The following is an 11,808-nucleotide window of genomic DNA, read 5'->3' as shown; positions in this document are numbered from 1 at the left end:
CTGGAACATTCAGCTGATATCAGCGAGCTCATCTACTCATCCCCATCGGAGTCTTTAGAGTCACGGCCACCACGGGAATCACGGGAATCACTCTTATCACGGGAATCACTCTTGTCACGGCTATCGTGGGCATCCTTTTCTTTCCTAGACTCCTTCACCACCTGTAAAGCAGAGGCAGATAAATCAAATGAAAAATAATTCACTGAAAGAAATAGGACAAAGGGTAAAAGGTAACATAGGATATCAATTAGACGTGCTGTAGGCTAATGCGTGCAGTAGAAGAGTATTCATTTTATCAACACACACCTCTCCATCACGGGTCTCAACAGTCTTGATCACAACTTTCTTTCCATGTCCAGGTTCTGGTTTGTCATCATAATCTAGACAAGATTAATTGAACAAAGATAAAAAAATCTATTTTTGAAGATACAATCTAAATGATTTTTACTTAATATAATTCAGTATCAGAACCCTGATACACAATCCTTTAGAACCCACCTAAATTAAATGAGTACTCAGTTCAGGGAAACATAAAGAGTGCTTGAGCAACATATTATTACATATATTACAAATATATGTAATATTTCACTAAATTCCATATTGAATGAAATGAAAGAAGCAAAAAAAAAACAGCCTTACCAGCAGCACCACCACGGATGGAGGACATGTGCATGGGCATAACGATCCTGTGACAGAAAACACCATGTAAACAAAGAGCCCACAGGGCCAACAGTTCAGCTATTCAAATGTCAATACTTTAAAATATCTTCCACACATAAGAAGAACATTGTTGGCAGAAATAAGTCACAGGACCAGGAGAGTATTGTGTATAGCTGTGAATTCCAGTTCATCGGACAACTAGAAAGAGAACTAAAGGGTTCTGAAGATTCTTTTAATTACACATGCAGGAGAGCACACCCTGGAAGTTTGGACCTTTTTGTTCCAACCTGTCAATCACAAACCTGCTCTCCTCTCCTTCGAGCAGCTTCCTGTAGGTGGCGATCTCGATGTCCAGCGCCATCTTGACATTGAGCAGGTCTTGGTACTCCCTCAGATGACGGGACATCTCGTCCTTCAGGTGGCGAATCTCCTCCTCCAGACGAACCACATTGTCCTGGTAGTTTCCAGCTTCCGCGCCAAACTGATCCTCCATCTCCCGCATCTGCCTCAGAAGAGCCTCATTCTGCAGGGACAAACATTTGTACATATGGCCCAGATATTTAAACATCATACACAACTATACAATATTTTAATTACAATCAATAATGGGGGTACAATTTCTTCCTCTGTTCTTCCACTTTTCCTAATTTTCTGAAAATAACTTAATAACAGTTATCTGTTCTGAAAATCAAACAGCAACGAGCAGAAGACAAAAGGGATTGGTGGAGAGGTTGGAAACATGAGGAGAGAAGGGCAGTGTAGAGGCAGATGGCTGAACAGGAGAGTTGAGAGGGGGGAGTGAGATAGAGATGACCCCCACCGTGCTCTTCAAAGCATCGACATCACAGTTGAGGGCCTGGATCTGCCGGCGATACTCATTGGCCTCCTGCTTGGCCTGCCTCATGGCATCATTATTACGCTTAGCCGACTCTGTCAGGTCAGTAAACTAAAATGGCAAACAGGAAGAAACGCAGGTTAAATGTATAAATATACAGCTTATACATAAATACTTATTATCTCTAAATAATACAGTAAGGTGTCAGCTTGTGATTGCTACATTGTTCATATTATCACTTGATTGTGATTTTGTGCACTCTTAAAAATGAATGTGTTGGAAACAATGCAAACTGTTGCTCTATCTGGACACAAGTTGTGTTATTTTCAACACTGTGTACACTCTTGAAACAAATAACAAAAGCAATGTGTTGGAAACAACACAAACTGTGTTGTCCCTATCTGGACATAGAGATGTGTTAAAAACAACGCAAGTTGTGTTATTTGTAACACAATCGTTTTAAGAGTGTAAGTCCATGGCTTCAGCGCTCACCTTGGACTTGTACCACTCTTCAGACTCCTGCATGTTCTTGGAGGCGATGTTCTCGTACTGAGCCCGGATGTCCCTCAGGGCGGCGGTGAGGTCTGGACGGGCCTGCTGGGTCTCCACCTCAAACTTCATCTGCTGAGTCTGGTGACTCACCTGCACGTCCTGGATCTCCTGCAGAGAGTGAGAGCACACAGCAACCACACAATCAGTAACGACATCTATGAAAATAAAATGTTTTTATCTTTCACTTAATTTAGTTAGATAATTATAAGATCTATATACTTGGGGGAACCTCGTCATCAGTAGTGCATTATCTAGGTGGTGGGGAAGTGCAAAACAAATTTACATTTGTGGGTGCAAATTTACATGACACGTTATTTTGTGCTTGTAGGCCTACATTGTAAATTTGCACCCGCAAATGTAAATTTGTTTTGCACTTTGTAAATTTGCACCCACAAATGTAAAATTGTTTTGCACTTCTCGGCCATTGTAATTATCTTCTTGAGAGACATGCAGTAGCCTAAATGTCCTTCATTAATTGAGCAAGTGTGTTGTATGTATTTTGTTTGTTGTATGTTTGTTGTAGGTATGTAATGGCATAAACAGTCACTAATGTAATGTGCAACAGTACAGTAATGTCATGTAAGCAGCCTTAATTTCATAACCTTGTGTGTTCCGACAGCAGGCAGTGTTATCTGAACCTCAACAGAACACTCAACACTGACTTTTGTTAAATGAATCTAGTCACTGATCTGAGGCTTGTCACAGTGTTCAGACACAAGCTCTTTACATAATGTCCGTCGGAAATACTAGGAGGGGAGTAGAGTAAGAGTCGGCTAAGTTCGGAATTCCAAATAGCCGGCTATGTTGTTCAGATATATGGCCCAACCTCTTGACATCCGCAGAACATGCGGACTTACACCTATAGTCTGAAAGCTTTACACACTGTTTTTGTTGTTTCCATGGTGCAGACAGGTAACTCACCTCATCATGGAGCTTCTTAAGGAACTCGATCTCATCCATCAACGATTCGATTTTCCTCTCCAGCTCCAGACGAGACAGAGTGGCGTCGTCCACATCCTTCAGAGAGATAATGCACTCCATTATTTAATCGCATTTATTGGTTTTATACCGCATTAGCAGAGGTCACTGCAGTGTACACAAAGTGTAATGATGTCATGTCTGGACATTCAGTAGACCCATTGTTAACATGTGAAGTGACACAGACATGAAAGGAGAATGTGATGGTCATATTTTCTTTTTTTAGAAGCTTAGTTTCTTTAATGTTGTGCTTCAGCAAAAAAAAATTTTGTTGTCATGTTCATGTTTCATAATTTCAGAGTTCAGTCAACAAAGTCCAGTAATATGAAGATCTTTCCTTACTACTCATTTGTTCTTTTGGCAAGCTTCCACAAGGTTACTCTTGCAAGTGTTGGCATTTTAGTTTTATATTAGTGTCAGACTGTTACTGGCCACATGGTGTCACTGTATCTCCCAGTGGAAGCTTTGGGTGTGGTTCTTTCATAGTCATCTCATTGATTACTCAGGCACAACGTTAACATGATCTCATCAGTGAGCACTAACGGGTCACGTTTAGGATCTCATTTGTGTCAGAATACTTAGCCAGAAATCTGGAATGTGTGTGGGCTTATAGACAAAGTAAGTGACAGAGAAAGGAGATCTCTAAAGCTGAAAATGGATTAGATTGGGTTTGGTTATAGTTACCTTACGGAAGAGGACCAGGTTATTTTCAGCCTCCTGCTTCTTCTGATTTTCCTCTTCATACCTAAGAGAAACAAGGAGAAAACAAAAACGTTTCTCAACGTATAATTTCCATTTTGAATGTATTGCCACTTTTATGGTGATGGTGGAATATATTTACTGTAAAATTGCAGTCCAAAATATGTTCTTTCTAACTCTAAAACATGAGTGAAATTTGACACCAAATTTGTAGGTATAAATTACTGTGAGAGAAAATTCTTAGACAATCAGTGGAAGGCCGACAGAAAGCATACATGGTTTGCTAAGGGGAAAAGGAGTAAGGTAGCCGGCATACTAAGTGCTCTGTATAAATCACTATGACAGGTGCTAACATAGGCTGAGAGCATCAGCTGGCAAAGAGCCTTGGAATCAATTAGTTAATTTGATGGTAAAAGGATTTGGGACTCAGGCCAAATGTTGCTTGGGTGTGGCAGGGGGATGGGGGGGGTCAATGTCATTGAGAGGGTTAGGGCATCCTGGGTGGAGGCTCATTCAACACTGCATGGCACATTGGCTAAAATCTCAGAGGTCATGCATGTACCCTCCCATACACTTGTCTGAGCACTTTTATTTGGTCAGAGGGACAATGCGCCATCTGGGACATTTGTCCTTCTAATCTAAACCATTGTGTCTTCCCCTGGGAAGAGGCCAAATTCTGGGCTGGAGCGAAATAATCAGATCACGGGAGAAAACTGGCTGACCCCTGATTGCATTCAACCCGGCCCCTGCTGCCTCTGTGGTACATTAGCCATAATCCAGCGACAGGGCGGCTGGGTCTGCCATGACTCAGGGAAAATCACATACACACACACACACACACACACACATACACACATTTTAATGGAGATTTGGATAATGCTCAGCAGCTACAGCTAAAGAGAGGGCAAAAAAACATGAATATATGGTTACAGTGTAATTGTTATAGTTTCTGTAATGCACTATTGATAAAGATATATTTCATGAATTATTTGTGATTTAATGAGGTACATCCTTGTAGAACATTTAAGAATCTGAGACACTGTTGTACTTCAGTCATAGCAAAATCACTTTTAGAATTACAGTATGCCAACACCTGATTTGTGAAGTGTGCTTTACCTCAAAAGGGAATCTGTAGTAAATGCGGCCTTTGTGTATGTTTGCCAGTCAGTGACTAAGGGTGTGTGTGTGTGTGTGTGTGTGTGTGTGTGTGTGTGTGTGTGTGTGTGTGTGTGTGTGTGTTTCCTCTCATCTTTAATTCATGCACCATTTCGGGGGTCTGTGGTCTGTTAATGGGGTACCTGGCTCCGTCCACCAGCTCAGGACACCCAACACCGTTTGATGCGGGCAGTCGCATTGAGCGCCATTGATTTTTCCAGCTGCTCTCTTTCTCTTCCTTCCTTTCTCTCTCTCTCTTTCTCTCTCTCTCTCTCCACACCCCTCCTCCACAGTCCATCCTTTGCTTAGCCAATTCATCCCTAGTCCTGTCATGTTAACTTCAGGGTCAGGACATTCTGTAACACATACATACTCTCTCTCTCTCTCTCTCTCTCTCTCTCTCTCTCTCTCTCTCTCTCTCTCTCTCTCTCTCTCTTTTAGACACAGTCACACGACATCAAGCACATTCACAACAGCGGCATCTCTGTTGTCCCACCATCTGGAAGAAGAGGAAGATTACATGGAAGACTGTCTTGCTGCTTCAGTGTTTAGCAGCATTTTGATTGCTTGTTTTTTGGGTCTTATCTGTAGACAGACAGCTCTTCTGTTCATAAATTTGAAAGTTTGCAGGCTTGATCTATCAATTCAGAAGTAAAGCAATTGTGTGCACTTGTTAACTGTCTTGTTTGTGAATAGCCAAGCAGGTAGTGCAATGGCCAAAAGTTGCAATGCCTTGCTCCCCTTTCTGGAATTTCAGAATATCTAAGAAGAGATGTCTGCTTAGTTCAGCATCATCTGGAGTGATGTCATATTCTATGGGAATAATAGTCAAATCCACTTGTGAGAGAGATATGTGCTTTAACTGTTGTAAAGTACTTGGAGTACTGCCCATCCTATTAACTTTATATGCACACACAACCTTCACCCCCCCCCCCCCCCAAACAGATAAACACACCCATCCATGCTGCAGTATTCTGGCTAAGGGAGGGAGGGTCTGTGTGCTGACGTCTTTGTTTCCATGTGCTTTCTTCTTCAGGTGCCACACCCAGTTCTGGACACCACCACTGGTTCAGAAACAAATAAAGAAATTGCCACACCCTCCCCTGGTACTTCGTAAAGAGATGGGTAAGAACATGTGCATGGGTGTGGCACTGCATGGGTGCTAATGCTGGTGGATGGTAGGCTACATGCACAGCTTTTATGCATGTGTGTGTGTGTGTGTGTGTGTGTTTGGATGGAAGGAGGGGCTTTGCAAACACCACAAGCAAAACACACCCCTATCCACCCAGGCCTGTAACAGACCTAACAAGTCCCTAAAGGAAGTCGGATTTTTCCAAGTAATATTTACAATTAGATTATTAGCGTAAATATTTTACTATATATTTCAGTTTAGGCCTCCATTCTTTTTCTCCAATGTTTAAATACCAACAGAATATTTTCACTAGCTTTAATGAAATGTAGTCACATCCAATTATACATTGAGGAAACAATTAACATGAAGGTATATGTCTACGTTTTAACTACAACTTGTCAACAACAGTGATTTTAGTAGCGATTTGCCAGAAGCTCCAGACATTAATGACCAATCATATACTATAGGCTACACATCCTTGTCACCTAAACTCACTGTTTATTCTCTTCTGAATATATAAGGCAGTTTTACACAAAAAATTAAATTTTAAATTATAAAATATTATTGTAAATAATTGTAAAAGTATCTGCATTTAGATGTGCTATACAATCAAGGTGGAAATTAGCTATTTCTTTGTCAAATTTAATTAAATTGGATGTTGTTATTTAACAATAAATTAAGCTTTTACCATTAAAAGGGTTAGCATTACCATACTTTTTTATCTCTACCTTACATTTGAAAATTTTGTACGATTGATCTCTCTCTCTCTCTCTCACTCTCTCTCTCTCATTCTCTCTCTCTACTCTCTCACTCATCCTGCATGCATTTGACTCACTTCTGCTTCATGAGGGCCAGGTCCTCAGCCAGGTTGTCCCTCTCCACCTGGATCTCATCGCGGTCCTTCCCCACGAGTTCCAGCTGCCTCCGGAGCTCGCGCATCTCCTGCTGGCAGAGGTCGGTGGCGCGGTTGGGCTGGCCCTGCTGCTGCTGACCCTTGTACTGGTTGAGCTCGGCCTGCAGCCCGGCGTTCTGCTGCTCCAGGTAGCGCACCTTCTCGATGAAACTGGCGAAGCGGTCGTTGAGCTCCTGCAGCTCCTGCTTCTCGTTGCTGCGCGTGGTCAGGAACTCCTGGTTGACCGCTTCGGCCAGGCTGAAGTCCACCTTGTCGTAGGAGAGGCGTTGGGTCGGGGTGCTGGAGCGCGCCCGGTAGGCCACCTGGCGCTGGGGCATAGCGCTGGGCATGGAGCTCAGGTAGCGGCTAGAGTGAGCCATCATGCGGGACGAGAGGGGCGTGTAGGAGTGCATGGCGGGGGAGGGGCTGCCGAAGGTGCGGCGGTAGGAAGTACGGGCGGTGGAGTGGCTGCTCATGGTGGCTGTTGGCTGGCTGCTTCTGGCTTTCTTTGGCTCAAAGGATGCGTTCTCTGGTTCTAAGTCTGTCTCTTGTTCTCTCGCACTCAAGCGGCGGAGTAGTTCTCAGAAGGAGGGGGCTCAGGAGCAGCTGTCCAGGCTCAGGAGGGTTTGAGAAGGAGTGAAGCAACAGGACGTCCAAGTGAGATGCAGCGCGGCTTTTATACATCTCCGAGCTGGACATCCCGTCCCACCCGCCTCCCTCTGCCCTTCCGGCACCCCCTCGTCCTCTCCTCCCCCTCCCCTCACTCGTTCTCTAGAGTCCCTGCCTCCCCCTTCACTCTGTCCATCCATCACCCTACCGTACGCAGGCACTGCGCTAGTAGCCACTCCCTCCCCACAGACCCTCCCCATGTCCTCCAAGCCCCCGCCCCCCTCCACCCTCTCTCCTCATCCCTCTCTCTCTCTGCCCCTCCCTTTTGTCCTGCACTGTTGGCAGTCATCCCAATGGTCTCCCACATTATTGCCCCATATCACTAAAGATGTCTCCATCTTTCCACCCTTCTCTCGCCATCCCTCCATCACCCCCCCCCCCCCAGGTTCCCCATCCTCCCCCCTGGCAGGACGCATGTTCTCTGCAGGCTCAGCGACTGACCTCTGTGCACACTGCAGGCACTGCTGATGGTCTCTCGGGCTCTTCCACCTGTTTCTATCTATCTATCTATCTATCTATCTATCTATCTATCTATCTATCTATCTATCTACCTATCTATCTATCTAGTGTCTATAAACCATTTTATTTGTGTCACATTGCTCAATGTCCTTATTCCTTGGTTTCACATTGAATGGCATGCTGTGCTTCCAATGTCACCTATTTCTGCATTCATTACACATTACAACCAAATCTCAGACACTGCAGTCTTTTCACATTCTTCAAAAGGAGAAAAAAAGCACTTTGCTCTCTTTTCTGCATTCTCGGTCTCCTCTTTTTCTGTCCACTGCCTCTTTTTTTCCACATGTAATGGAATATAGTATTGACGTTCTGACAGGCAGACAGTGGCTGAGTCATGACTATGCAATTCTAGCCCACAGTGGCAGATAGCTGTGCTCATATCGGGTGATCTTTGCCGTAAGCCTATTTTTGCATCACCCAGAAACATCTGACAGCCCACTGCAGGAAGAGCTCAAAAGCCGGAAGATAAGATATAAACTTGATCCGAGCTGAGATAGAGTTCATTTTCAGCTCTCAGACAAGGGATGTGACCCATGCCTGTGTGTCACAAAAACAAGACCAGAAATGAGTTTCTACTTCATTCATAGTAGACTGGAAATGCTCTGAGCTTTAACAGCATGTTACCAAGTGAAAATAAAACATAAAACATCTGTGCAGCCAGTATAAAGACTCATTTCAGTAGGGCAATGGCTAATTTTCCAATGTCTTTTTCTATATTTAACATTGTATAATTTCATTTGCATTGATTACGCCAAAGCATCCAGTATAATGCACAGTTATGGCCGATGGCTTACTCCAACAATATTAAAAGCTCTCCTCTCCACAGCGCAGAGGAGACAACGTTTGTGCTCTGATTTGACATGTATTTTAAAACCATCAATTCATTTGTTAAATGGCCTGCTCATCCATAAGTAAGAAGATGTATGGGGAGAGAGTGGGAGAGTGGCTGTGTGTGTGTGTGTGCAGTGGGCACTGCAGATCTCCTGTTTCCCTGTGCAAGTGTATGTCCAGACCACCTCTTTAGCTAATTGAGTGACTGCAGTGTGCACAGGGATGTTCAGAAACACATGGCTTCATCTGCAGAGAATGTGTGGAGAGCCTGGTGTGAAGTGGGCAGGTGTGGTCGCAGAATGCCATTTTTTTTTTTACCATTACAGAAAAAGTATTACAACCCCCATTTTCACATTAAAACAGACACTACCGGTCAAAAGTTTGAGGTCACTTAGAAATGTCCATTCCACTCTATTATAGACAGAATACTTTCTTGACTGTTGTAGAAAGAAATGGCTGATCTTTAATGCAATATCTACATTGCCAATTATCAGCAGCCATTCATCATGTTCCAAAGGCACATTACTAATCTGATATCATTTTAAAAGGCTAACTGAAAAAACATTGAAGAACCCTTTTGCAATTATTTAAGCACACAATGTAATCTGAAAACTGCTGCCCTGATTAAAAAAACAATGCAACTGATCTCAGCTGGTATTCTGTCTATAATGGAGTGGAATAGAAATATCTAAGTGACCCCAAACTTTTGACTGGTAGTGTATAAGTAGTGTAAAAGTAGATTTTTAGTAGAACATTTTAGCCTTGGCCAGACATACTGTACTCAAATCTATAGCTTCAGTGTACATTTACCAATTTTTGTCTAGAGTTATTTGAATCAAAATATCTGCAATATGGTACAGTTAAGTAATTGAGAGTACTTGGCCTATGAAAGCAGACTCAGGATAGTTAGAATTGTTTGTTTGTTGATGCAAGTAAAATCAACAAAACCTTGGCGAGTCAGCTTGCTGCTGCTGCTGCTGCTGCTGTGTGTGTGTGTGTGTGTGTGTGTGTGTGTGTGTGAGAGAGAGAGAGAGAGAGAGAGAGAGAGAAGAAAAGGACTGTGTGCATGCTTTTAGGGAGAGGTCTGCCAAGACATGCTACAGAATGAATCGAATGTCAGCTTTAATGTGGATGCAATGCTGAGCATGCATCTTGCTGTCAGCTACTGCAGCTTTTAATGTACCATGGGGATAAATACCCTCCCCATAACTGCACCCTCTCTCTCTCTCTCTTTCTATGTGTGTGTGTACTGTATTTGTCTCTCTCTCTTTAATTATATATCTGTCTAAGATCATATATACATCTGAAATTCTTTGGTAATACTATCATTCTTTATTTAGCATTATATTTATATTTCTGTTCACCTAATGTTAAACATTGTGAACTTACTCTCTGGCACCACTATTTATCTTGCCATCTGTTACATTCAGTGGCCAACTGTCAGTATGTGTTTCATTCTTTTTAACATTATCTGTCTAGTTCTCTCTCTCTCTCTCTCTCTCTAGTCTCTCTTACCCACATTTCCCTTATACTCTCATTCTCCTGTTGTTTGATATCTTCTCTCTAACTCTATCTCTTTCACAATCACTTTCTCTCTTTTAGGTAGTGCGTCTGTACTGTCCAGCTGCCTCCTGTGTCTGGCTTTTTTAGTAATTAATTTCCTCTGCGTTGGGCCTCGCACCCTAATCTAATCGTTCTACCTCGTAAATGAGTTAGCTCTCGCTCTCTCTCTCTCCCTCCCTCTCTTTCTCTCTCTCTCTCTCTCTCTCTCTCTCGCTCCCTCTCTCTCCCTCCCTCTTTCTCTCTCTCTCCCTCTTTCTCTCTGTACATCCCTCTCTCACACACTGTTTTTCTCTCTTGCCTTTCGGTCGGCCTCTTCCTAATGGAAATAACTCTCTGCAACAGCGATTCTTTACTGTCCTTTAAAGACCGGTAAAGACTAGTATTCCCATATGACTGTGGATCATGTATCATGGCTTTCTCTCTCTCTCAGGCCCTCACCACAAAAATGTCTCCCTACATCCTCTCATCCACTCTCTAAATAGATGTGTTCTCCTGTGCTTGATTCAAATTTAAACAAATGATGAGTAACCACATTATACCAACATTTACAAAGAATGATCTTCTTTTGTCAGATGCTATCATCCAGTTCTTCATTTTGAGGGTTCTTCATTCAAATGAATATGTCCCTATTGGAGGAATATTCTTGTTTTCATTTAATTTCCTGTTTTATTTCATAGCTCCTGCCGTGGACGGCTTCCTGTACAGTAAGAGCAGACTTGCCTCACTGTGCTGAGGTGTGGACAACATGTTTTTTCTGGCAGTATTGTTGTTTCTTTTGTCATCTCTTTTAAATAACTTTATCTCCCTGCCTCTTTCATACACACACACACACACACACACACACACACACACACACACACACACACACACACACACACACACACACACACACACACACACACACACACACACACACACACACACTAATTTGTTATAACTCTGCCATATCTGTTCGGTATTACTCAAATTAAACACTCCATTCAGCAGCATAGCTAACACTGTGTTATTGACTGGAGACTACTTGTCATCAGTTTTTCACTCAGCAGGAGTTGAAATGTCAGTCAACTCCAGCGTGTCAGGTCAAACTAGAGGGATAATCACTCTCTCGCATTGAAGGATGGATTAAACACCTTTGACAAGTAGACAATGCAAAACCTTCATCTTAACCTTTTATGATTTTGTATGTCTATAGACTATAGGCAAAGATTCTAGAGCGCTACTAGAATCTTTGCCTATAGTTGCTAACAGAGCTGTATAAAGGTATCTATAAGGCTCTGGGTGCTACCTGCCAATAGAGTTTGTTCTGTAGTATCTCTTGTTCCA

The 11,808-nt window shown here is 42.8% G+C and overlaps 1 protein-coding gene across 1 annotated transcript; it reads right to left on the bottom strand.

Annotated features, from left to right (window-relative positions):
* On the bottom strand, window positions 1–7,525 carry prph (peripherin). Its single transcript, XM_076267936.1, has 9 exons — window positions 6,847–7,525; window positions 3,710–3,770; window positions 2,969–3,064; window positions 1,988–2,155; window positions 1,481–1,606; window positions 963–1,183; window positions 640–686; window positions 307–380; window positions 1–161 (listed from the first exon to the last, which is right to left on the bottom strand). The coding sequence occupies exons 1-9, from the start codon at window positions 7,377–7,379 to the stop codon at window positions 33–35; spliced, it is 1,455 nt and encodes a 484-aa protein (XP_076124051.1). The 5' UTR covers window positions 7,380–7,525; the 3' UTR covers window positions 1–32.
* Window positions 7,526–11,808: the final 4,283 nt, after the last annotated feature.

Source organism: Alosa pseudoharengus, unplaced genomic scaffold, assembly GCF_046254945.1.
Source record: "Alosa pseudoharengus isolate Yale_2024_CS ecotype anadromous, Long Island Sound unplaced genomic scaffold, YU_APseudo_1.1 YU_APseudo_1.1_scf_5, whole genome shotgun sequence".
Taxonomy (NCBI): Eukaryota; Metazoa; Chordata; class Actinopteri; order Clupeiformes; family Clupeidae; genus Alosa; species Alosa pseudoharengus.
This window is presented reverse-complemented; position numbering and strand designations above follow the sequence as displayed.